The sequence below is a fragment of the Prunus persica genome, chromosome G2, assembly GCF_000346465.2.
Source record: "Prunus persica cultivar Lovell chromosome G2, Prunus_persica_NCBIv2, whole genome shotgun sequence".
NCBI lineage: Eukaryota > Viridiplantae > Streptophyta > Magnoliopsida > Rosales > Rosaceae > Prunus > Prunus persica.
Window position 1 is genome coordinate 27,702,479 of NC_034010.1, and position 24,588 is coordinate 27,727,066.

The 24,588-nt window shown below is 39.0% G+C and overlaps 5 protein-coding genes across 5 annotated transcripts; 3 read left to right on the top strand and 2 right to left on the bottom strand.

The window, feature by feature from the left end:
* LOC109947451 (protein DYAD) lies at positions 365–4,118 on the top strand. Its single transcript, XM_020557452.1, has 8 exons — positions 365–476; positions 583–686; positions 798–1,567; positions 1,668–2,051; positions 2,238–2,349; positions 2,801–2,884; positions 3,125–3,736; positions 3,884–4,118. Exons 1-8 carry the CDS (start codon positions 365–367, stop codon positions 4,025–4,027), a joined length of 2,322 nt encoding a protein of 773 aa, XP_020413041.1. The 3' UTR covers positions 4,028–4,118.
* On the bottom strand, positions 4,726–10,266 carry LOC109947684 (8-amino-7-oxononanoate synthase). Its single transcript, XM_020558424.1, has 12 exons — positions 9,736–10,266; positions 8,214–8,588; positions 8,021–8,124; positions 7,835–7,942; positions 7,233–7,471; positions 7,092–7,133; positions 6,886–6,973; positions 6,506–6,639; positions 6,157–6,245; positions 5,512–5,662; positions 5,360–5,428; positions 4,726–4,993 (listed from the first exon to the last, which is right to left on the bottom strand). The coding sequence occupies exons 2-12, from the start codon at positions 8,449–8,451 to the stop codon at positions 4,864–4,866; spliced, it is 1,392 nt and encodes a 463-aa protein (XP_020414013.1). The 5' UTR covers positions 8,452–8,588; positions 9,736–10,266; the 3' UTR covers positions 4,726–4,863.
* On the bottom strand, positions 10,965–14,261 carry LOC109947704 (probable disease resistance RPP8-like protein 2). Its single transcript, XM_020558561.1, has 2 exons — positions 11,418–14,261; positions 10,965–11,326 (listed from the first exon to the last, which is right to left on the bottom strand). The coding sequence occupies exon 1, from the start codon at positions 14,086–14,088 to the stop codon at positions 11,440–11,442; it is 2,649 nt and encodes an 882-aa protein (XP_020414150.1). The 5' UTR covers positions 14,089–14,261; the 3' UTR covers positions 10,965–11,326; positions 11,418–11,439.
* On the top strand, positions 16,919–17,714 carry LOC109947452 (PLAT domain-containing protein 3-like). The gene is made up of 2 exons (XM_020557453.1): positions 16,919–16,993; positions 17,238–17,714. The coding sequence occupies exons 1-2, from the start codon at positions 16,919–16,921 to the stop codon at positions 17,712–17,714; spliced, it is 552 nt and encodes a 183-aa protein (XP_020413042.1).
* LOC18784938 (branchpoint-bridging protein) lies at positions 18,491–22,245 on the top strand. The gene is made up of 2 exons (XM_007218860.2): positions 18,491–21,030; positions 21,846–22,245. The coding sequence occupies exon 1, from the start codon at positions 18,584–18,586 to the stop codon at positions 20,996–20,998; it is 2,415 nt and encodes an 804-aa protein (XP_007218922.1). The 5' UTR covers positions 18,491–18,583; the 3' UTR covers positions 20,999–21,030; positions 21,846–22,245.

A 24,588-nucleotide genomic window follows, 5' to 3' on the forward strand; every position in this document is an offset into this window, starting at 1 on the left:
GCGCGTCCGAAGCGACATGCGTCCATGCAAAATCGGCATGTACCAGCTGAAGGGCAAAATGGTCCTGAGAAATTTTGTAATAAAAAATTTTAAAATGCGATTTTTTTCAAATGAACAAAAATGCGAGAAAACATATATATATATATATATATATATATATTCCTATCCGTGCAAAATAATATTTTGTTATTTTCTGTTATGCCGTTTTGGTCTATATATATATAGTGCTTGCGGTGTAGTGTGTGTTGTGTGTGTTTTGGTTGAGAGGGAGAGAGAGAGAGAGAGAGAGAGAGGGTGGTGACTGATGAGTGTACGTGGGTTTATATGTAAGTGGTGACTCTGGGTCTTTCTCATTTCTCAGAAGATGATGAAGTACTTGGAAAAGAAGCAAGAGCAAAATAAGGCACCAAGCCCTTGTTTGCCCAGACATGCTCTGCCCACAACTGCCACTCCATCGCCCATCTGTTTGCTACTAGGTACACTACCTTTTTGATCTTCTTCTTCTTCCCTGCTTCTGATTCGTTTTTGGACCATTATCTGCAACTGTTTGATTCATTTTGTGCATTTTTATGGGTTTTGCAGAGGCAATAGACCACATTAAAGTGGGCTCTTATTATGAAATCAACCACTCTAAGCTCCCTCCCAGAACCACCCCAGAACAGCTCAAGGCGGTTCGGGTCGTCATGGTACTCGCCTTCACCAAAACCCACAAATAGTTTTCCCTATTCTTGTTTCTTTTTCAGATTTGATTTTGATTTCATATGGGTTTTAAGTTTCGGGTCCATTTGTGTATGCAGGTGAGTGAGAAGGGTGCGCTCAAAGTGGCTTTGAGGTTCCCAAGCATTCACTCTCTCCACACTCACATCACCGAAGGAGGCTACGCAAAACCATTGGCCAAGCAGATTCCAGCGCTTAACGAGAAGTACGTGATGCCAGCAGAAATGGCTTCAGAGGTGCTTTACCGGAGAATCCCACCTCAGGAAATTGCAGATCGGAGCAACATTTGGAGCTTCTGGGCTGCTACACCCTCTGCGACAAATTACCAGAGAATAAGCTCTTCACCGAGCCCAGCAGTCAGCGGTGAGGTCATGAACAGGAGTGTGGTTTCCAAAAAGGGTCCATGCTGGTCGGAGCTAAAGTTCACTGGGATGGTGACGTGGGGTAAGCGCCGGCAGGTTCGGTACATGCGCAGGCACGAGCCTTCACCGAGCTCTAGTACTGACGAAGAAGAAGAGACAGGGGAGGAGCTAACAGAGCTAGAGGAAAATGGTGATGATTTCTATGTGGATGATGAGAACGCAATAACTGTGATAGAGGAAGATGATGATATTGAAGAAGAAGAAGAAGATGTGAAAACAGAGGACGAGGCTCCTCCTGTTGTGCCCTGGAAGATGAACCTTAGGAGTAGGAAGAGGAAGAGCCAAGATCACCATAGAAAGCCCAAGAAAACCACAAATAAATCCAAATCTATAACAAAACGTCAAAAGCAGAATCAAGTTGTAGCAGTTCCCGATCGGAGTAACAAGAAATTGGTAAAACAAACAGTGGCAAGATGGTCTGCAGGGAGGTGAGGACTCTGTTCTTAATTAGTTATATTAGTTATTTTGATCTTTGTTTAAGAAGTTGGGTTTTGTTAATATGTGTTCATGCTTTGATTTGGGTTTAAGGTACAAGGCTGCAGAAGAAAACATGCTGAGGGTGATGAAGGCCAAGGGTGCTAAATTTGGGAGCCCAATACTGAGGCCAGCGCTGAGGTCTGAGGCAAGGAAGCTGATTGGGGATACGGGTTTGTTGGACCATTTGCTCAAACACATGGCGGGCAAGGTGGCGCCAGGTGGAGCCGAGAGGTTTAGACGGCGCCACAATGCAGATGGAGCCATGGAGTATTGGCTGGAGAGTGCTGATCTGTTTGATATCAGAAAAGAAGCTGGGGTTCAAGACCCTTATTGGACCCCACCACCTGGGTGGGGGCCTGGTGATAATCCCACTCGAGACCCCATTTGTACCAGAGAGATTCATGAGCTCAAGGAAGAGATAACCAAGATAAAAAGGTGAACAATAAACCCTGTTAATGTAATTCATCTTTGATGTCCTCTGTGTTTAATGTATAATGTGTATGTGAGTTCCTTAATCTAGCTCTCTGCTTTTTCTTTTTTTTTTCTTCTGGCAAATTAATCTAGCTCTCTGTTTAAGTTGGTGGTTGTATGTGTTTGTGACATTTCTTGCTGTATATACAGGGTGCTGCATGTGTCCAAGAATAAAGAGGATAATCTAGCTTTAGTGACCACGTCAAATTCTTGTTTGACAAGTCTTGACTGGGAACATGATGGTTCATTGATCCACCAAAAGGTGAACCAACAAATTTGGACATTTCAATTTAGTTCGTTCATGTTGATTATGGCTGTTTTAATTAACTGCTACTAATTGTTCGATGGGATTTTGCAGGAGTATGCAGTACTGCTAACAATGCAGCAAAATAAGATTAGAGAACAACTTATGGAAATGTCTCAATCTCTGTCTCGAATGGAGGTACACCAGATCATGATATTAATTAATTATCCCCTTATATCTTAATCGCACACTTAATGTGATCTAAACATAAAATTAATTACTTTTTTACTGCCTTCAGTATATTGGTCACTTTCAATTATTCATCAACTTTGGCTGCTTTAAATATAATATTATGTTCAAAAAGTTTGGACCTTTTAATTTTTATTAACTTGTTTCATGGTTCAACTTGATTATGGCTGCTTTAAATAATATTAAGTGCTACTAATTGTCGTTTGTTGGGATTTTGCAGGAGGAGCATGCAGAGCAAATCGTTAAGAAAACTAAGATGGAAGAACAACTAATGGATGTTTCTCAATCTTTGTCTGAAATGAAGGTAGGATGATATAAATTGGCCCCCTGGTTATCTTAATTTGATATGTCTTAAGTTCATTAAATGTGATATGAATATATAATTAATCACTTCTTACTGCCTTCCAGTATAATGATCATTTTCATGTCCAATTATTCATTTACACAATAAAATTGGTCTCTTTCATGTTAATTTAGTATGCAGTAAAAGCATATATGCATATTATAGCATTTGATGGATATGGAGGTTTAAATATTAATGCAGGAACAAATTGGAATGCTGAAATCAAGCAGGGAAGAACCACTAATTATCTCAGATGCACCACCGCCACCAGATACTGATCAAAGAGCAGCGACAAAATCAAAGGGTGGGGAGCAAGAAGAAGAAGAAGATAAGCTTGAAGGAGGAGACAATAATGCAGCAGCCACAGCAACTCACGAGGACAAGGCAGCCAAAATACAGAGACTGAGGAGTGGTTTCAGGATATGCAGGCCACAAGGGTCCTTTCTGTGGCCAAACATGGGCATCTCTACCCCACCCTCAGCCTCCTCATCCTCAGCCACCCACCTCATCCCTATACCTCCTCAGCCTCAGCCTGGGTCTCCTGTCAAGCCTGTAGCTGAGAGGCGCCCAGTCAAGACTGCCACTTTATGCAATGTGAGCTATAAACCCTCTGCCTCTCCTCCTATTTTTCTTCCACCTGGGCCCCCCTCCAAGTCCAAGAGAAGTGTCACCGTCACCAACACCCTCCTCATCAACCTTAATGAGCTCCCCAACCCTAACCCTAATAGCCTCCAAAACGCCTCTGAAACTAGCACTGCATTGTCTGGGACCCTCACCTACCAGAGAAGACACCATCATCAGCAATATCCACATGTGAGTACTAAGATGTCTCAGCCCTTGTTGTGAATTATTAATTTCCTCTGTTTTTTTTGTTTTCAATTTTTTATTTATATATAGTGCTAATAATTAAGAAGAAAATTAATTACCCCCTTTTCATTTAATGCGTGTGTCTGCAAACAGATGTTGAAGGCTAAGACAGAGGACGGGGAAGATGGAAATGCAAGCAATGAGTCTTCTAAGCAGCAGCAGCATGATGAGCCGACAAGGTGGTGCTCTTCTTCATCTCCTTCCACTACTGCCAAATGGATGGGACATAAATGGTGACTTGCTACCGCAACTCCTAACCCTTTTGTGGACAACTCTACCAAGGGTTGATTCAACTAGGTCGTTTCATTAATCTTCAGTGGAATGGAAGCTCTATATATATAGATATTATAATAATAGGAAAATATGATTAGGAACTTTACATCAATATTGGGGGGGTTTACTGGATTTTTGTCTAAAATAGCCATTTTTGTACTGGGGCGGGCACATACGTGTGGTTATTGTGGAAAAAAATATATTAATATATCTTATTTTATATATAAAGAAATGATATATCATATGGTCTTTAATTTGGTGAATTTTGGTCGTGCATGTTGTTGGTGGTTCATATGGTAATACCCTTATTTGATTGATATCATGCAGACATAACATAAAGTATAAAGAAAAATAAATTACGTCTATCCATATGGTAACATCCTTTTAAATTAATGACTATAGTAGGGACCAAAAAGGCCCGAGGACCCCACTCTCTAAAGTTTGTCTTTTGGTCATATTCTCTCTAAAGTTTAGGAATTGAAAACTTGTTCCTCTCTCTCTAAAAGTTTTGCTTTTTGGCGAGTTTGATTTATAAAGGAAATAGGCTCAGGAAAGATTGAAAACTTGTTCTTTTCTTTATGAAAGATTGAAAACTTGTTCCTTTCTTTATGAAACAACAGAAGTGTAGGACTTCAACATAAAAGAAAAAGAAAGAAAAAACAGGTGTAAAGGAGCTTTATAAAGGCACAGCCGGCCCACATACATCCTAAATGATGTTCAATTCTTATTACAGTATATGTGTTTTGGTAATCTCATTCTCAGTACACTTAAGAGCTATGGAATCTAAAACAAATCAAATCCTAAAGCCTTGCATATCCACCATTTGAGCCGTGGATGCCAATTTCTTGAAAATTGACACAAAGGGAGAGTGCGGCTGTGAACCTCTCAATATCGTCTCTTGTGTGCGTTGCGCTCAATGTCACGCGTAGCCTGTTAAAAAAGTATCAAGAAAAAGATGTAAAGTACACAAAGAAACAACAATAATTTCAACCTATCCATTGTGGAGGGGAACTAAAGTATAGACCCACATTTTTCCCAAGTGTAACAAGTTAGATTTCAATTTCCAAACTTTGTTACATGCATTTTGGACTTATTTTCACTATGACCAATCATTTTTTTATATAATAGGTCGTGTCAATTAACCTTTCGACCTCATGAATACAAGCTAGATGGTAGATTTAACTCAACAGGACTGAATCAGGTCAAATAGCAAAGCATCATAATACAAAATGAACAAGATGAGCACAACCCAAACTTGTAAATATACTGTAGCAGAAATGAAGACTTGTCACAGACCTGCATGAGTTGGGTGGCACTGTTGGGGGTCTAATTGCAGTCACATGGAAACCAGATTTCAACAAACTCCTGTTCATTGATGATAAACAAAGTTAGATACAGTTGTAGAATGATCTCCAAATCACACAAACAGATAGAGAGGGAAACAAAACTGGCTTGCTTGCAGAGCCTTCTCTTCGCTCCCTACGATAAGAGATATTATGGGACTATTTATGGGGATTCCAGTGAGAACACGAAAGTCTTGCACCCGATTCCAAATTTCCCTTCTACGCCATGTTTCCTTTCTTGCCACAATAAGAGAAGCTGCATAGTTATATTTGTATTGTTAACAAAGGGAATAACTTCAATAAATATAAGAAAATAAATGCTATAATCATGGCATGTGAATAATGCAAGATAAATTACAGCCACAGTAATGTAGAAGACTGCTCAATATTATGATATTGTTCCATTCCGTTATGTGAACAATCATACATGGGGCTTACAATACAAGCTTGAGGCAAGCTCGAGCTCGGCTCCTGAACTTGGCTCATTTGAGTGATTATTATATATGTTGGCTCTAAAAACCCATAATTTGATCACATTCAGAACTGGGCTTCTCTCCTAAACCATGAATTCATCTGATACTTCCTACAAGATCTACATTCTTTCCTATTACCACTCAGCAAGACTGCCAGTCCTTGCATGCCAACCATTTATAATCAGTGTAAAAGAAGCTTCTGTATTAAAAAGTATCACATATTTAAAAGGGATTTTATTCAACTAAAGCACCTGTAACAAACACAATTATATATTACCACGGGCAGCAGCAACAATTGGTATCGGCGTAGCAGTTGAAAATATAAAAGACCGACCCCTTGATTGTATGAGTTGCTTCCACCTTTTGCTGTTTATATAGAAAGAACCCATTACAAAGAAGGAAATGGAACACAAAAGAACCCATTACTTCAACACCTAAAGTATTAAGTTTTAAAACCAACAGCCACAGTTTCCCTCCTTATTTAGCATAGTTCAGAGAAACATAGTAACTCAGGAATAGTGCACAGCGTTTTCATTTCATATTTGCTACAACTACTATAAACCGAACATTTACAAATTACAAAATCTGTTATCGTTACTAAGCAAAAAGATAGCATGAATACTTGCCTGCATGCTATGAATCCGCCATGGCAACCTGCAGCCTTACTCAAAGTCCCAACACATATGTCAACATCTCTTTCACAATTGTATTGCTCTGCCACTCCGCCACCATTTTTTCCACAAACAAATGTTCCATGAGCCTGAGTCAAAGAGAATATTTTCTTTTTATGACTAATACCTTATGCACACATCAAAAGAAAACGAAAAAAATAGACCAACTTTTTCCTGTACGATAGACATATTTAATCAATAAGGACAAGTTGATTTTTGTGTGTAACTGGAGAATTCATTCATAATATAATTAAGACAATCATTGATGCGTGTACAAGATTAACCTTAAAAAGGTTTCACAAGTTTTTACTGCGGAATAACTCAAGAGGACTTACATCATCAATAACTAACAGAAAGCCATGCTCTTTGCGTAGCTTCACAAGCTCAATCATTGGTGCAAAGTCTCCGTCCATACTAAACAAGCTGTAGTGAAAGACAAAAACAATTCATAAGAAATATAACAAATAAAATCAATAGGAACACTTTTTATGAATGTGAATTTGATTCCAACTGAAATGATGGTACAGAAAGTAGCACTTGCCTATCAGTCACGACAACTTTCTTCCTCATTGTGCAACTTGATCTGCCACAACACAAAATGCATTTCTAAGCTATGGACAGAAGGAAGTACATATCCAATAAGAAGAGTCACACAAATTCAAAACAAAAGTTTAAGACCTACAACAATGCATTAAGGTGAGTCATGTCGCAATGTCTATAGATGAATATCTCTACAGATTTTTGTCGTTCAGCAAGACGAATACCATCGATTATTGACGCATGGTTCAGTGCATCAGAAAAAATGGCAATTTTTTCATTAGTTAAAGGAGTTTTTCCAGCAGCCAAGAGAGAGCCAACATTTCCCAAAGCTACCATCAAGGCCATATTGGCTGCAAATCCTGTGGGACAAAGAAGGCAATCCTAGGGGATAAATTTGAAACAAGATTGCATCAGTTTTCACTTTTGAGCTAAAAAGCCTAAAAATGTATTTCAATAAACCAGACATAAAGTTAAAAACAACAGAATCAAAGGCTTTAGACCTCCAAAAAAACCACACAATTAAACTTCGTCTAGAAATGAAAAAGGAAATGATGTTCATTGACTGGGAAAGCATGTATATGTTTCTGACAGTTAAAGCGAGCATAGTCTAAATGCAAGTTTCTACCAAATGACCCTTGACACCACGGGCTATGGCCAATAAACAAGAAGAAGAGAATGGATGACAAAGTTCAAATAAAGAAGTTAAATCAGCAGAGTATAATGTATAAACAGAGCAGCTCATACCTCTTTCTTCTTTAATTCTGCAATGCATGACTCGAGTCGCCTATGGTAATCGGTATATCCGCAGATTAAAGCAGAGCCCCTGGGGCCCATCCCATGTTCTAGGGCTGCCTGATTGAATTTAAATCCTTATTATTACATGGTAACTTAAAGATGCAATCTTTACAAAAGTTGTGCAAAAAAGACAACCTTGGAAGCAGCTTTTCCAATGGTAGGATGTGAGCTCAGGCCCAAATAGTCATTCCCAGAGAATAGTAGCAGCTTTCTGAACTTATGGGTACCTTCCTCATCTCCTATGAATTCCATAAACGTAATGTAAGTTCAAAACAGAGAAAATTCCACAAAAAGCAAATTGGAAAATAGTTGTTGAATTGAACCGTACCGGAACTGGGAATGTCGTGGAGCCATTTCTGGAACGTGGGTTCAGGAATGTGGACCTCCACAGAGGATCGGTCCCACGGCTGCATTTCATCGAACACATGGAATTCACCATCGACGGGGTTTTGGGCTTCTTGGATTGGTCCATTTTGGAGGTAAATGGGTCTGAGAGAACGAAGGAGTTGAAGGTGTTCAAGTTTCTGAAGAGCCTCTTCGACCCCATTATCCCACGACCTCAACATCTCAATGCAGCTCAACTTCTGCAATTTGCATAGCACAGAGAGAAGAAGCCGCCGGGGGTAGTTGGACTGTTGGAGCGTAACGCCTTGAGCAGAGTTAAAAATTCGGAAGAAGCACGGTTAACCACGTATGTCCTCAACTGCAAAAGGACCAATTGGCCATTTGGGAATAGTTTCGAATGAGAAAAGACAAGACACGTTGGGGTCAATTCGCGAATAAAGATAAATATGCAATGCCGTTTTTACCCTGCTAGATTACAGTACCATTAAGGCCATTATTGATTTTTCACATCTCGTTTGTGTTTTTTTTTTCTTTATTTTAATTTTTCATGTTTGGAATATATATGTATTTTTTTTTCTTACAAATATTCATAAACGATCTGAAAAGACAAATTTCACAGAAATCACTCTTAGACTCTACGAGGTTGTTTGGTATGGCAGACTATTATGGACTAGACTAAATTCTGAGACTGTTTTGGATTAGTTCGGATTGACCTAAACTGGATTAAGTATTGACCTATGTTTAGTGCTGTGTCGAACTAAGAAGCTGGATTGTAAAAATAGTGAAAATCTATGTTTGGTGTTGTGTCGAACTAAAAAATAATTATTTAAATATTTAAATATTTAAATATAATAATTTTTAGATAATTAAATATAATTTAATAAGATCTTAAAACTATGAATATACTTTCTAGATACCAAATTTACATGTAAATGTCAAAGTCAAAATTTCTCCAAAAAATCGTAACAAATCAACGAAGAAAGCATTCCAAAAATGCCATCAAGCCCATTCATAGCAATTTGGACCATGAAATTAAATTTGGCACCATGAGATACATGAAAAATTCAGAAATTTGGTCTTGCATCTATTTATTACAAAACAGGGGACAAGTTATCTAATAGATAAGTTAGACTACTCAACACAACTGCAAACAAGACTAAAATTTGGCATGTTTAGGTGCCAAACCAATGACTAGGCATGTCATTAGTCCTCCAATGAAGCAACTCTTGAGAAACTCATCGCTACCTTTGTCTCGAATGCCCATGTGGTAGCCCAAATCAAAATCAAGAATTGCATTACCACCCCATTGCATAACCCAATTGAGTGCCACATTTTAGCGAACAGTTGGAGTGCATGTTGTGCTATGGACTCTTGCACAACACCAGAAGCATTAAGCCCCCAAACCCAATTCTTCAAAGATTGAAACCAGTTAATCTTATGAACAAAACCAATAGACTCTGACCTAGCAATAATGGCAACAAAATAAGACAAAGAAACAAGCAAACCTTTCGTGCATTTGGGTTCAGGAATCTGCGATGTCGCTGATATCCACGATTGAAAAACCACAAAGCCCACTTCAAGTACAAACAGATTTGTTCAATTGGTTGATGACCATGCTGTTCACAACATTCATAGGCTCTATAATTTCAGGTGGCCTGAAAGCATCATCAGAAACAAGACCCACATGGATGGCGCCCTCAGAATGGAGAAATATTTCAATTGCTTATCACTCCTGCAATCAAATCCGTCGTGAAGGTCAATGGCAGAATTGTGTGGCAGAGTCGATACACGCTGCACCAAGATATCACGACTCAGGTGAAGAAGAAGAAGAAACTGGTTTGCGTTGTGTCGGACTCGCTTGTTCTGTTCAGCGAGAGCACTATTTTGCGAACCAATTTTCTACGCCACTCTATTAGAAAGGCGAGCGAGCCGTTTTTTTTCCGTGGGACTATATAGTCTCATTTAAGTTAATCCATTCTCAAACCAAACATGAGTTTTAAGTATTATTTTGTCCAGTCGAATCTAGTGAAGCCTATCAAACATGTTTATCACTCATTTGAATTGATATAATTGACTATATGCATGCGTGTGTGTATATATATATATATATATATATATATAATTGACTATTTGCAAAGTTTCATAAAACAATATGTAAAGATAGATTTGACAGCGATCACTCTTGGACAGGAAATAAATAAAATGATATTATATTTAGTTGATGTCTCTAGTATTATTATTCTTAGGGTACATTAATTGATTCTTATTAGAGTTATCAACTTTTGGTATCCAAACCAATCAAATCCTAAAGCCTTGCACAACCGTTTGAGCCATGGATGCAAATTTCTTGAAAATTCACACAGCGAGAGAGTACAGTAGTGATCTTCTTAATGTCATCTCTTGTGTGTGTTGCGTTCAGTGTCACTCATAGCCTACATGGCCAAAGAAAATTACAAATATAGATATAAGAATGTACACAAACAAACAACATATTACTATCGTATATAGACCTTCATTTTCCTAAGTTTAATGACTTAGGTTTCAATTTCCCAAGGTACAATCCAAACTTGTAAATATTGCTATAGCAGAAAGGGGAATTGTGAGGAAAGATTGAACGCAAAAACCTACATGAGTTGGGTGGCACTATTTGGGGTATGATACCAATTACAAACCAGGGAATGAAAAAACACAAAAATATGGGTTTATTATGTAACAAAACAGAGGAGAAAGAGACAACACCACCAAAGAAGAGCTTAATTACAAGTGTAAGAACAATTAGCCACACAGCTAAACTCAAGTTTTATTACATAATTTACCACTTCAGTACAAAAACATAAACATAAACATAAACATTGCTGTTAACTGTATCACAGCTTTTGCTATAACAGTACATTAACCTTAACAAGTTTGAATATACAAGAATGGAAGTTCATTGCTGGATGTTTTCTGATCTTCTCTCCAATTGGTAAGAAATTTATGGTCTCATTGACATGTGAGAAAACTTTCTGCCACTGAACAAGTGAGTGCACAACACATGATCCAAATTGTTCCGGCACGAATCTATGCAGAACGCAATCCACTTTTGTTTGTCTGAACCTGGTGAAAAATGAAAGTGTTAGAAAGTTTGTTCATTAATCTGACTTATAAGTCCACTGCAAAAAGATGAAAGATGAAGATGAAGATGAACCTGGTGCCTGCAAATTAGACCATTATAACTTTAAAATAGAAGGAACATGCTGGACTTTGTGAGAGTCTTCGCCTTGCAGCCTATCGAGGAAATTTCTTGGCATCTCTTTGAACACTAACTCACGGAGAGTAGTTGCATACTTTATCTCTTCCGGGAGCATCCGTAATCGCCCGCAACCGACAATTTGTAAACTCCTAATCTTTGGCATTGCACTTTCTTCACCTTCTAACGCTTCCAAAAATTCCAAAAATTCAAGCTCTAGAAACTCAAGTTGAGGAAAGCCATTGGGTGAAAATTTCAGTTTCTTTCCAAGGAAAGAAGAACTTTTTAGTCTGAGAACAAATAGATAAGGCAGCTTCTCAAGTATCTCCATAGGATTTTTGTCAAGACGGGAATGATACAAGGTTAACTGGTTGAGATTTGGTGGGAATTCATGTGGCTCAGGCAGCTTTATTATCCCACCGCTCAGATGCAACTTAATGACATAGCGAAGAGAAGAGAGTTGAGAGAGTGATGGAAACACAACATCAGCAGACTTCAACGACAAGGAGTGGAGGCTTACAAGCTTGGCTAAGGAATTGAAAATTCTTACTCTGTTTGCAGTGAAGCTTCCTTTCAATCCCAACTTTCGGAGACTGATTAAATTGGCGGGGCTGGTTTCATTCCAACTACCAATATGCATGTCTGATAGAGTCTGGAGATTTTGGAGGGTGTCAATTCGCAACTTGCCAGCAAGAAGCCGTGCATGCATGTAAAAGTGGCGTAGGCTTTTCATCTTCCATAACACATCAGGGATCTTCCCAAGACTGAAATTTTCGGCAATATCAAGAGTCTGCAGGTTAGACAAACAACCTATTTCTTCTGGAAGCTCCTTTATGGAGCTATGCTTCAATCCCAAGTACCTCAAATGGATCATTTCTCCAATTTCCCTTGGAATTGAACTCACCTTCAATTCTTCTAATTCCAGGACTCTAAGGAGTTTAAAACATGTACATATATCATAACTCGAAATTTCACATTTGATCTGATCAACTTTAAAGAAGAGGAGCGACCGGAGGTTGGGACTTGACTCTTTTAGGGAGAGAGAACCATTAGAGTAGATAGCATGGCGGCGGGCTCGAGAGAGAGCATGATAACTGGCTGGAGCTACTGTATCTAGATTCCCATGAATATATAGAAATTCCTCTGCCTTTGCCTTCGAGATGGAGAGGTCTCGCATTAAGTCGTGTAATTGGCAATGTTTCACTCTTTCATTTGCACTCCACCTCGCTACTTGAACCATATTTCTATCAATCAGCTCATTCAGATATTCCTCCGCAACGTCCTCCATCTTTCCGCCATGCTGTGGGATCAAGCCCTCTGCAATCCACATCCTAAAAAGTTTACGTGCGGAGAATAAGTAGTCCTCTGGAAATAACCCCAAGTAGAGAAAACAAAATTTAAGGTCATACGGCAAGTCATAATAGCTTAAAGCTAGTATTGCAGAGACACCATTGGGATCACGGGCTAAGAGTAAGCGGATGGTGTTTAGAACCCTTTGCCACTCACTCAGCCTTCTTTTCCTTGAAAGCATCCCCCCCACCACAATGATGGCTAGTGGTAGACCAGAACATTTCACCACAATTTCCTGCCCAATTTCCTCCAATTGTGGAGGACATACTCTATCAATACTTTCGGTGAATGCTTTTCTGCATAACAACTTCCAACTGTCCTCTTGGCTTCGAAATCGCAGTTCATGGGGAAGGCTTTGGGCATCTGCATGCAGAGCAACATTGTTGTTGCGAGTTGTAAGCAATAATTTATTGCCACTGCCATCACTTGGGAAGGCCTTTGCAAGACTGTCAAAAGCGGTGGTGCTCCATATATCATCTAAAACAACCAAATAGCGTCTCCCTTGCAAAAGTTTATAGAGCATTTCCTCCAACTCTTCTTCTAACAACTTAGTCATGTCTTTTGTTCTTGTTGCAACTTGTTTTATAATGCTCTGCAGTATGTCTCTTGTTCTAAACTGTTGGGATACGTAAACCCAAGCACGGCAATCAAAAAAAGTTTGAACATCACCATGATTATAGACTTCTTTAGCACAAGTGGTCTTACCGATACCACCCATGCCTACTATTGAAATTGCTCGCCATTGATCCTCCAGGACAAGGCGTGCCACCAGAGTAGCTATATCTTCCTCCAGACCAACAATATCCTTATCCTGACCACGAGGAGTTGTTCGCCGCAGCTTCAGTAGCCTTTCATTGGCAATGGCATGACTGGTTCCGTCTCCGATACTTCTTATGCCATATGCTTCATGGCTGATGGCAATGTCAGAGATTCTTGTGCGGATAGCTGCAAGGTCCTTCCCAATTTTGGTACGCGCTTTGAGAGTGGAAGCATATCTGTATAAAAAGTTCCGCTTCTTGTACTTGAAGGATTCAATTTTTAAGATATGTGTGTCAATGAGGTCTTCAGCATCATAAGCAAGATTTCTGACATCAGAAACCCAATTACGTACCTGTAAATCGCTTTCTTGCTTTGCATCCGCATCTTTTAAAAAACACTGCATCCGCTTCAGTTCATCTCTCAGCCGCTGGATTTCTGGACGGACATCCTTGGGAAAATGGATTTCAGCAAGTACATCAGCAACCCTTTCTAAAACAAAAATAACAGCAGCTTCTGCCATGTTGTGTTCGACAGAAAAACAGATAAGCTAATTAGACCTTGTTTGAAATTACAGAGGAACGGAATGGGGAAAAATGTGTTTGTTTGGTTTTGGCTCCTTGTTTATTGTAGCGTATTTGGATGATTTGGCTGCAACCCAGTTTCCTTGAAGTTGTTGGCATTGCAGGTTGCAATGCAACCCAGTTCATTGTTTAGTATTTTCCACGAAACTTAGGAGAAGCTCGGTACAGTGTATATCATTGTCAACTCGGTACTCCATTTCACAACGCGGACATGAAGACTTAATTGCTTGCACGAGTCTTCTTCTTTCCTTTGTCAACATCATAAGAAAAGCCAAGGAAATAACTTCAGTGGGTTCTTCATTCTAGTGGATGAGCAAAGAGCATGCAGCTACCGACTATTGGACTTGCTAGTCAAAGATAATAATGACAGAAAAAACTGGTGCAACAGTTTCAGTGAAAACTGGTAAAGAATTAACACAAACAAGAGGAAAAAGAAAAGCAGTCCACTTAAATTTTCTCTCTCTTCTCTGCATGATCTTATTGAGAACCGGCCAGAAAAAATTCTCCGAAGATGTGAAAATTGGTTAAAAATTAAAATTGAATTACGCGTATGTTTTTCTTTAGAAAGTAAAGACCTTTCGTCACAAATTCACAAAAGCAAATACCTGGTCTTCTTGTAAGTTTCACCCAGTTTTTTATTTCTTTGCTTTACAGGCGCCTTTCATATCCTCTTCTCTTCTTTGAACCTGATTAAAAATAAAAATCTTAGAAAATTTGTTCATAGAAATTTGGTTTTGGTACCCAAATATTTTAGTATTCCAAAAATGGATTTTAGCCTCGAAACTTAAATCCAAGTTACAACGTGATTCGATAACATCAACTTCTTGTTGGAGTTTGATTGAAATACATGAACTTACAAGAAGAGAAAGTATCTACTCCTTAGTAGGCTTATGGTTAGGATTTGAGGCTCGAGAAATATTTTGGAACAAATTCGGAAGCTAGGGTTTTTGGTTCGAGACTTGGATTTACCCAAACTAATTTTGTATTAAAAAAATTATAAAAAAGTCCACAAAATAATTTAAAATAATTAATTACTATTTATTAAGTAATTTATGAAATCAATAAATTATTTAAATATTCACTAAAGAAATAATAATTAAAACATAATTACTAATTCAAGTAATTAAAAAAGATTAAGCTATTACTTAATTACACATATTAAACTAAAGAAGTTGGAAAAAGAGAGTAAAGAAACTAATTTTATATGTTTAAAATTTAAACTTTAAAAATAAAAATAAAATAAAAAACCAGAAACCTCTCCCGACGAAAATCCTTCTGTATAGGTCTATTTCAACGACATTTGTCAGATTAGACCTCTCTCAACGAAATTTACGTCTACTGACGAAACATCATCAGGAGAGGTCTAATATGACAAATTTGGCCGGGACGGGAAATATATTTTTTAAAAATAAATATTAGTTTACTATCTTTAGGTCCAATAAATTCTATTTTTAGTAATTAAATAATAACTCAGCCTTATTTATTATTTAATTACTTTCATGTGTAATTATATTTTAATTATTAATTCTTTAGTGAATAATTAACTTTATAAATTAATAAAATATTTAAATACTAATTATTCACTAAGTAAATAATAACTAAAACATAACTACTAAATAAAGTAATTAAAGCTGTGCGGCTATACTATTAAAATTATTCTATTTAAAGAATATAGCCGCGCGGCTATACGGCTATAATATTCTATTTATAGATTACAGCCGCGCGGCTATACTCTTATCAAGGAAGGAAAATGGATGGACATAGAACCATGTGCTGAAAGTCTTGTGGTGAACATAGGGGACTTGATGCAAACATGGAGCAATGGAAAGTTAAGGTCATCTGAGCACAGGGTTGTTTTAAAGCAATGCGTTACATGAAGTGGTAAGAGAAGGGAATCTAAGAGTCTATAAGCCATTTATTCGTGTAGGTTCAGAGAAAGCAATGAGGAAGGCAAGTTTGAGAAAGTTGGCTTCACTGTAAAAGAGTTTGCTGGAAATACAGGTTGAACATTGTTTAAAATTAGTACAGACGAATAAATGGACAATAAAACTGATGAAATCATAGAGCCAGTGTGATTTATGCTTGGCACAACCAACAGTCAAACATTACAAAAATCATGAACAGGAGGATGGCTATGCTCTCTGTTGGCGCACGTTTTGGGGGCATCTGAACCCTACACAAGTCAACACCTTTCTGTAAGCATCAAACCACCTGCAACTTTATTTACATTTCAATTTTCGACCAAAATAAATTTAGAAATATATAGATATATCCTCTCCTCTGTTTGGTTTATGCAAACATAACATTTATTAAAAAGAAAAAAAATAATAACTTGCGAGATCTTCCAAATTGGAGCCATTTAAAACATAAACGAAATCTAAGAAGTCAATAGTGCTAAAATATGAATATGGTTTGAATACTTTGAGTTGTTCTTTATTCTTCTCCATAAGGAGGTATATATAAGAGTTTACATATGAAGGTTTTACAAGGAATTAGATATAGTAAAGAATTAAGAAAGTATCTCCTACTTGTACAATGATTTATCATTTATATAAAAAATAGGAAAATAAATCCTTTAATTAATCAAGGAAGTAAATCTCCTTGATTAATTAGGAGACTCACGTCAACAAATAATACCCTCTTTTTTACCATAGTACCATTATATACATACATACTTACATATAAATAGGTATAGGTACACTTCCACTTCTTTGTTCTCAGTCTCACGTCCGCGAGTTTATGCATCTAATTAACAAGTTGGAGACAAAAATGTCGAGCCGCGGCGTCACATTAACCCTCATCATGATCACTCTCTTCCTCTCTACAGCATCTGGTGATTCTCATGTGAGTATAATCTATTATCCCACATATTCAGCTAATCGTTTTTGTTAACCCCTCTAATCTTCGGTAGAAATTCCTCCATATCTCAATTCTCAATCATTTATGAATTATGGCATGTTTACTTACAAGTAATATGAATATATACGAATATGTTATAACATTTTATGTTATTTTCGATTTGAATATGTTATATATGCGTATATATATCTCAACAGCATATGAATTTTTATTGGATCTTGATATGCAGGACAAATGTGTGTACACCATTTACATAAAAACAGGGTCACTCATGAAGGCTGGTACAGACTCTAAGATAAGCCTGAGCCTTGGAGACTTCTCGGGGAGCTCAGTATGGGTGCCGGATCTTGAGTCATGGGGCCTAATGAGCCCATACCATGATTACTTTGAGCGTGGCAATCTAGACGTATTTAGTGTACGTGGTCGATGCATGGATGGACCCGTTTGCAGGCTCAGCCTCACATGCGATGGGTCCGGGGCTCACCCGGGCTGGTACTGCGACCACGTGGAGGTCGCCGCCACGGGACCTGACACTGGATGTTCGAAATCCATGTTTTATGTTCAACAATGGTTGTCTAGTGATGTTCCTCCATTTGAGCTCACTGCTAGTGTTGATGCGTGTAATCCCTGGAATATTAATGCTGTTGCGGATGAGCAGGAGAAATGTGGGAAGTTTGTTGTGGTCAATCCCGCAAGATATGAATAATTATATGACCATTTCAATGAGGAGGGAGGGAGGGAGGGAGGGTTGAGAGATATTTGGTGCTTTGTTTTGTTGGGAATTAATTCGATGTTATGGATCCGTTAATGTTTTAGTTCCTAACTTGTATTGCTGGGCTCTTTTGTTCCTAAATTCTTTCATGAAATTATGTTACCAATCACTAACAAGTTTTTGTTAGGACCAAGACATGAAATGAGAATAAAGAACCTCAATCATATTTTCGGTGTTGCCATTAGATCAACAATTCATTTTTAGCATTATATCACTCACTAAGATTAAGAACTAATTACAAATTACTTTGTAATTGTATTATAAACTTTTTAATTTAATATTTTTTTTGATCGTACTTATAAATTAAGGTCTACTTGATGAGCTACTACAAGAAGCTCGATACATTTGTTTCAATTATTCCGTTGATTGAATCGTTGAAAAAAGTGAAATTTTGTAATGTATTAGGACATCTTATTACATTCACCACAGCACGAATTCAATGAATTTTGATACTATTCTAACGTATTTTATATGTAAATGCAAAACCAGGAAAAAAGGATTTATATTTATGGATATTTGGAAAAAATCTAACCGTCGTTTAAAGACAGAATATAAACTCGATGTCAAATTCTAATTGTCGTTTAAAGACGGAAACTTCGATCTTGCCTTTGCAGTTCTTTACTTATTGGGCCGGGCCTTGGTTGTTCGTTTTATTTCCCCCGGATCACAATTGGATCTATCCTATAAATACTTGGATACGCATCGTCCCGCTCTTGTTTACCAAACCAAAATTTTCGTCTTTCGAGCGCATTCGCATCTGGAGCTCTGGCACTCGAAACTCGAAGCTTCTCCAATCTCAAGCCATGGAGACTCTCCAATCAAACCCTAACCCTCCTCCAATCGAAGCCCTAGATCCTCAACCCCCTACTTTCTCTAATCTGTCTTCTGAAACTGTACCCTCCTACGATCTCAAACCTCCTCCTCCTCCGGAAACCCTAGTCTCAGATTATAAGGACCCATCTCCACCACCTCCCTCTGAAACCCTAGCTTCCAATGCTCAAAACCCCGCCCAAATTCCCCAGACTGGTACTGAGAATGGTAATTCAAACGACGGCAGCAAGACGCTTGCTCTCAGGCCCGATATCCAAAAGCCGCTGCTGTCGGAGAATGGATTGACCAACACCCATAGTGGCACCGACAGAGATGGCTCCGGTGGGGAGGAGGAGACGACGAGCAGGCGCCGCCGCCGCAGCCGGTGGGACCCTCAGCCCGAGTCAGACAACCAGAGTGGTGGCGGCGAGTCGGGTAGCGGCCCGAGGAAGAGGAAGTCGCGGTGGGCGGATGAGGAGCCGAAGCCGGTGATTCAGCTACCGGATTTCATGGGAGGTATTGAGTTTGATCCAGAAATTCAAGCTTTGAATAGTAGGCTTCTTGAGATTAGTCGAATGCTGTCTTCGGGTTTACCTTTGGATGATCGTCCCGAAGGTGCCCGGTCTCCTTCACCGGAACCTATATATGATAATATGGGAATTAGGATTAATACCAGAGAGTTCCGTGCCCGTGAGAGGTTGAACAAAGAGAGACAGGAAATTATTGCTCAGATTATTAAGAGGAACCCTGCGTTTAAGCCTCCAGCTGATTACAGGCCGCCTAAGCTTCAGAAGAAGCTTTACATACCAATGAAAGAATATCCGGGTTATAATTTTATTGGTCTTATCATTGGCCCGAGGGGTAATACCCAGAAGAGGATGGAGAAAGAAACTGGTGCAAAAATTGTCATTAGGGGTAAAGGGTCGGTGAAAGAGGGTAGGCTGCAACAGAAAAGGGATTTAAAACCTGACCCTTCTGAGAATGAGGACTTGCATGTTTTGGTTGAGGCGGATACGCAAGACGCACTTGATGCTGCGGCTGGGATGGTGGAGAAGCTCTTGCAGCCTGTGGATGAGGTGTTGAATGAGCATAAGAGGCAACAACTTAGGGAACTTGCGGCCTTGAATGGGACAATAAGGGATGAGGAGTATTGTAGATTGTGTGGTGAACCGGGGCACCGTCAATATGCATGTCCATCACGGACTTCGACCTTTAAGAGTGATGTTCTTTGTAAGATATGTGGTGATGGTGGGCATCCAACCATTGATTGTCCAGTGAAGGGTACAACTGGGAAGAAAATGGACGATGAGTATCAGAACTTTTTGGCTGAGTTAGGTGGGACAGTTCCTGAATCTGCAACTAAGCAGACCAGTACATTGGCCCTTGGCCCAGGCAATAGTTCAGTAAGCAATCCTCCTTGGGCTAACAGCGCTGGGAGTGCTAGCAGTGCATCATCACATCCAGGCTTGGGATCAGTTGGAATCAAGCCTACCAAGGAATACGATGACACAAATTTGTACATCGGATACTTGCCACCTACTCTTGATGATGATGGTTTGATCCGATTGTTTTCACCTTTTGGTGATATTGTGATGGCCAAAGTTATTAGGGACCGGATTACCGGATTGAGTAAAGGTTATGGTTTTGTGAAGTATGCAGACGTTCAAATGGCTAATAATGCTATTGCAAGCATGAACGGTTTTCGCCTGGATCAGCGAACCATTGCTGTCAGAGTTGCTGGCAAGCCTCCACAGCCTGCTGTGCCTCCTGGACCTCCAGCATCGACAATGCCCACGTACCCTGTCTCTCTCCAGCCTGTTGGTGCCTATCCATCCCAGCAATTTACCCCAGGTGGTCCTCTTGGGAATGCACCACCTACTAGCTATGCGGGTACTCCTGTTCCATGGGGACCCCCTGTTCCTCCTCCTTATGCTCCCTATGCTCCTCCTCCTCCTCCTCCCCCCGGTTCAACCATGTATCCTCCACCCATGCAGGGTCAACATGTGGCTGCTTACGGTGCACGATACCCTCCTCCCCCTGGTGCACCATCTCAACCGGTGACCTCTAGTGAAGCACAACAGAATTATCCCCCTCCGGGAGTTCAATCTGAAAACAGTACCTCTATGCAATCTGTACCAACTAATATGTACGGGGGCTCAGCAATGCCACCAAATGGCCAACATTCTTATCCTGCATCTTCGTATGGTTACTCATCTTACTACAATGCAGTTCCACCACCTCCTCCTCCCCCGGCCCCTGTACCTGGATCAACTGCAGACCAATCCCAGAGCATTGGTAATGTGCCATGGGCCACAAATCCTCCGGTTCCTCCTCCAGCTTCTTCCACAGAGAAGACAGCCTATGGTGCAGATGCAGAGTATGAGAAGTTCATGGCGGAAATGAAATGATGCGGTCCCTCGGTATTACTCCGAGTTGATAGGTATGCACTGCACATTTTTGTTTCACTATTGGTTCTAGAAATTATTTTTGGTATCCTTTGGATGATTAATTTTTGCTTTGCCCATACGTTCATCCACTTGAACTAGCTGGGTCATCCATTTCTACAAAAAATTGAACCGGTAAAAAAAAAAAAAAGCCCCTCAACTATAGAGACTTTTATATCTGGGACTCAGAAGGAGTTTATAACTTCCTCACTCTCTCTCTTGCTCTTTCCTGCTTATGTGAGTGGGTGGGTGAATGATGTGTATTGTCTTTTGATTTACTTTATAGTTTTTGAATTTTTTTTATTTTTGTTTTACAACGGGACTTTCACTTGGTCTTTTCTATATATGAAGGTTGTTTACGGAAAACAGATGATCATGCCATCATTGTAAGTATGTGATTCCCCAGGATAGTTCTGGATATCTATCCCTGGCTCTTGCACAGTTGTGGTTCTCATTTTGTTAAGTAATGTCACCGATTTATTCTAATGTGTGACAGAAGCTAACATGAGCCCCCCTTCACCTCCCCTCTGGCTGGAAAGGAAGAAATATTTTATAACGAATACATTTTCTTAGTGCTGTTTCTTTTTTGTTTTGTTGTATCACCCTGAAAGGCCTTGTTATGCAGGGATGTCTTAAAGACGCATGGATAGGATTACATTTATAGTTTCCATTCTTATTCTGGGAGGAGTTACATATTCATATTTTATCTATTGTCAATTCGCACTTACATGAAGTCACTGCATAATTCATTTATATGTTGCTTTTACAGTACTTGACATTTCTCCATTGCCATTATGTAAAATTTTGACAGGACTGATGTTTCTTGGAGCTCTTGTGAACCTGATTTCTTACCTCTTGCCATGACTTTGTTGAAGTTTGGGACTCACATCTTTAACCTTGCTGTAATGTTATGACCTTTGCAGAGACTTGGGCTGGAACTTCAGTTGATCGGTTTCATGTTGGAAAAGTCATTTTTAAACAATATGATTCGTTTTATTTGGGAGCTTATGTTGCACGTAATTTTTTTTTATTTTGCTGGTTTCTTACTAATGTCTCTGTTTCCAAGTTCAGTCTGAACGCCCACTATTTGGCACTGATGGTTTATGATGTTATGTTGATTTAGTGGGTTGCATAACTAGTTTGCTGTTTGCCCTAACTGTTTTGTCTCTCTAGTTTTTATTGTAATTCAATTTTTACCTTGAGGACCCTAAGTTTTTCCGACTGCCATGGTGCTGAAGCTGCTCCAATGATGCAGTTATCATTCCATTTTAGAAGGTAATCATGCCTCACAACTTGACATTCTCGGTAGGTGGAAGATGTGCCGTCTTATGTTTTTCTTATATTAATTGCATTTCCATATGATACAATGGGATTTGATGTCCTTTTCCAGTTTTTCTTTCGCAGGTAAAAGAAACCATTCCTAATTGGTTATAGCTTATTTTTTAATGTCCAGAATTTTGGTGATGTCTATGGTTTTGGCTTCATTAATTTTTACAATTGTATTGGCATCTTTAAAAACCTAACTCCTGATTATAGCCTATATTGTGAAGCTTAGTGTTGCTATGTTTTGTTGAGGTAGAAGGAGGTCCATGTCAGTATGTTCGAAATAGTCCATATCGGTGTATTCGAAATGATCCATGTTGTTGCAATTAGAAGAGAGGCTTAGGCTACAATGGATTTTTGTTGGTTTTGGGATGAACAATGGCTGATAAATAGTTTATTGCAGTAGATTTTTTCTGCCAACAGTTTTTGATATCCTGCAACTATGCTGATGAGGATTGGGGTAAGGAGTTGGGTTGTAGCATTTTGACAGACTAGTTGTTAGATTTTAAGTTTCTGATTATAACTGTGCCCTGGGGCTGGAGATTTTAAGTAAAACATTTTCCAATTAAGGCTCTTGGACTCATTGGCCTCTTTGCCATGTGCATCTAAGGTCCTTTTCTCTTTGCCCCAATAGTTTTGTAATCCAGTTGAGTGGGTGATTTGTGATTGATTGGTTACTGTTTTCAAGGGTGGGACAACAAAATAGCTGACTGGTTGGGATGGTGGGTTTAAGTTCCTTTTGTTTGCATTTTCGGTCAGCAGTTTAAAGCATGAGTCAAAACTCAGTGCTTGGCTTTGGTTGCTATTTTTTTCTAATCTGGTTTCCGCCCTGATTTAAATGAAGAGAGGAGTTACATTTCAACTTTTCTCTTCCTTTTATTTTTCTTTTACTTCTTATTCTTTTATGTTTCTTTTTACTCTCTTCTTGTCACTTAAATGGAAATTTATACTGTTCTACGTTCTCTATGGCAATTGCTGTCTAAATGAATCCAGCTTAGGAAGTCAAAACCCTCAATGGACCGGTTTTTTCAAATCCTATGAGATGATTGTTTTTGTGAGATTTTCTTACACCAATCACTAATTAGCAACTATGAATGCCTTTACATCTATATCGATTATTTTGACATGTGATTTGTGTATGTGTACAGTAAGAGTGTGCTTGTATAGGAATTTACATCTTAATTGTGTCTTGAACATTTGAACAAACTGACGGCCTACAGAATTTTTGTTTTAATCCCTGACATGCGTGGCCTCCATCAATGGTGAATTACTAACCCTGTCTGCAGATGAGCATTCACATGACTCGGACTTAGTTAATTTTTCAGGTTAAGTGATGTATCGAAGTTGAGTTGATCAACCACTGAATGTGATGTTCACAATGCTAATGCAATTGTGTATAATATATACTAGGCAGTGAGCATTTACTTTTACAGGGTATTTCATTATCAAATTTATGCAAGGCGGATGCTGTTTCTAGCTTTGCGGATCCTCTTGGATGAAGCCACTAGATAAGATACACCACAATTATAGTGCACTTTCGAGTTAAATTCACAGCCCAAAATGGCCTTCTTAGAATCATGTTTCTCTTCTTGCCAGGCTTGGGGCTGTCAATGGGCAGGCAAATTGTGAATCTTGTAGGCTGCTCTTGTACAATCACAGCAATATTAACCAGTTTTCTAAAAGTTCTGGCTTCATTCTCAGCTTTTACTTGAACGTTCAAACCCTGTTTGTTATTTCAAGTGGCCAGCCTGGTATTCGTAGGAAATGAAATGGTATGGCAGCCTATTCTGAGATGTATTGCGTCTATAATGCGCGGTTTATAGTAGAATGAGAGATTGGATCCTACCCATAATTTGAATTGAACTTGGAATTTACCACCCCTCAACTTTTAAACCGGCTGGGGTTGGGTTGAAGTGAAGACACTTTCAAATAGGTTGGAGGTTCGTAATTTTTTCAACAGTTTCTATTGCTTTGTTAAATAATACAAGCGTGAAATAAATCATTCGTAATCAAGCAAGCGTTTAACCCGAACGGGTTTTAACTTCACCACCTTTTCATTTCCATGCAGTTTTATTGCTATGCAAGTTCAGGATGTTGCAGAGAATCGTAGCTGCACCATGGTAGATTTCTAGTGGCAAGAAAAAGAGCCCCAAAAGAGAAAAAACAAAAACCAAAAACCAAAAAGGGGCTCCACATGAATTCACTCATGGAGCTGCCAAGAAAATCATTTT

Coding starts and splice junctions, on each gene's coding strand:
- LOC109947452 (XM_020557453.1), top strand. CDS start 16,919: ATGTCGAGCCGCGGCGTCACATTAACCCTCATCATGATCACTCTCTTC. Junction 16,994..17,237: donor CAGCATCTGGTGATTCTCAT/GTGAGTATAATC, acceptor CTTGATATGCAG/GACAAATGTGTGTACACCAT.
- LOC109947704 (XM_020558561.1), bottom strand. CDS start 14,088: ATGGCAGAAGCTGCTGTTATTTTTGTTTTAGAAAGGGTTGCTGATGTA.
- LOC109947684 (XM_020558424.1), bottom strand. CDS start 8,451: ATGTTGAGGTCGTGGGATAATGGGGTCGAAGAGGCTCTTCAGAAACTT. Junction 6,974..7,091: donor AAAGTTGTCGTGACTGATAG/GCAAGTGCTACT, acceptor CTTTCACTACAG/CTTGTTTAGTATGGACGGAG. Junction 5,663..6,156: donor AATTGTTGCTGCTGCCCGTG/GTAATATATAAT, acceptor ATAACTATGCAG/CTTCTCTTATTGTGGCAAGA.
- LOC109947451 (XM_020557452.1), top strand. CDS start 365: ATGATGAAGTACTTGGAAAAGAAGCAAGAGCAAAATAAGGCACCAAGC. Junction 477..582: donor GCCCATCTGTTTGCTACTAG/GTACACTACCTT, acceptor TGGGTTTTGCAG/AGGCAATAGACCACATTAAA. Junction 687..797: donor AGGCGGTTCGGGTCGTCATG/GTACTCGCCTTC, acceptor TTGTGTATGCAG/GTGAGTGAGAAGGGTGCGCT.
- LOC18784938 (XM_007218860.2), top strand. CDS start 18,584: ATGGAGACTCTCCAATCAAACCCTAACCCTCCTCCAATCGAAGCCCTA.